We start from the raw sequence: 1,062 nt of genomic DNA, 5'->3' as shown, positions 1-1,062 counted from the left end.
GATGGGTGTGGGGTCTGTGTGTCCCATGGGATGGATATGGGGTCTGTGTGTCCCATGGGATGGATGTGGGGTCTGCGTGTCCCATGGGATGGGTGTGGGGTCTGTGTGTCCCATGGGATGGAAATGGGGTCTGTGTGTCCCATGGGATGGATATGGGGTCTGTGTGTCCCATGGGATGGGTGTGGGGTCTGCGTGTCCCATGGGATGGAAATGGGGTCTCAGCTCCCCCCTGGGTTGGGGTCCCCCACCCCGACCTCCCGCGCCCCCATACAGCGTCATCATCCCTGAGAAGTTGGACGGCTTCATCAACAAATACGCCGAGTTCACCCACGAGAAGTGGGCGTTCGATAAGGTGGGACCCCCGAGACCCCCCCCCCAAGGACCCCCACCCCTTGCACCCCCGGGACCCCCAGCTTCGTCTCGTTGTCCCTCGGCAGATCCAGAACAACTGGACCTACGGGGAGACGGTGGACGAGGAGGCCAAGACCCACCCCATGCTGCGGCCCTACAAGACCTTCTCAGAGAAGGTGGCGGGGATGCTCGTGTCCGGGCTGCGGGCCCCCATCCGGCCCCACTGATTCCCTCCTGACCCCACTGATTCCCATCCGACCCCACTGATTCCCTTCTGACCCCACTGATTCCCTCCTGACCCCACTGATTCCCATCCGGCCCCACTGATTCCCTTCTGACCCCACTGATTCCCTTCTGACCCCACTGATTCCCATCCGGCCCCACTGATTCCCTCCTGACCCCACTGATTCCCTTCTGACCCCACTGATTCCCATCCGACCCCATTAATTCCCATCCAACCCCATTGATTCCCATCCAACCCCATTGATTCCCATCTGACCCCATTGATTCCCATCTGACCCCATTGATTCCCATCCAACCCCATTGATTCCCATCCAACCCCACTGATTCCCATCCGACCCCCTTCATTCCCCCCGACCCCATTAATTCCCATCCAACCCCATTGATTCCCATCTGACCCCATTGATTCCCATCCAACCCCACTGATTCCCATCCGACCCCATTGATTCCCATCCGACCCCATTGATTCCC

General features: G+C 59.8%; 1 protein-coding gene across 1 annotated transcript in view; it reads left to right on the top strand.

The window, feature by feature from the left end:
* Window positions 1–270: 270 nt before the first annotated feature.
* The window catches only part of RYR1 (ryanodine receptor 1 (skeletal)), a gene marked incomplete at both ends in the record, with an annotated part of 22,078 nt that continues 21,286 nt past the window's right edge, over window positions 271–1,062 (top strand). Inside the window, 3 exon segments of the mRNA NM_001303199.1 lie at window positions 271–352; window positions 438–527; window positions 653–661. Coding sequence (NP_001290128.1) covers window positions 271–352; window positions 438–527; window positions 653–661 — 181 coding nt within the window.

This window comes from Meleagris gallopavo, unplaced genomic scaffold, assembly GCF_000146605.3.
Source record: "Meleagris gallopavo isolate NT-WF06-2002-E0010 breed Aviagen turkey brand Nicholas breeding stock unplaced genomic scaffold, Turkey_5.1 ChrUn_random_7180001860589, whole genome shotgun sequence".
NCBI classification, from domain to species: Eukaryota; Metazoa; Chordata; class Aves; order Galliformes; family Phasianidae; genus Meleagris; species Meleagris gallopavo.
The sequence above is the reverse complement of the archived record's forward strand: the minus strand, read 5'-3'. Positions and strand labels throughout refer to the sequence as shown.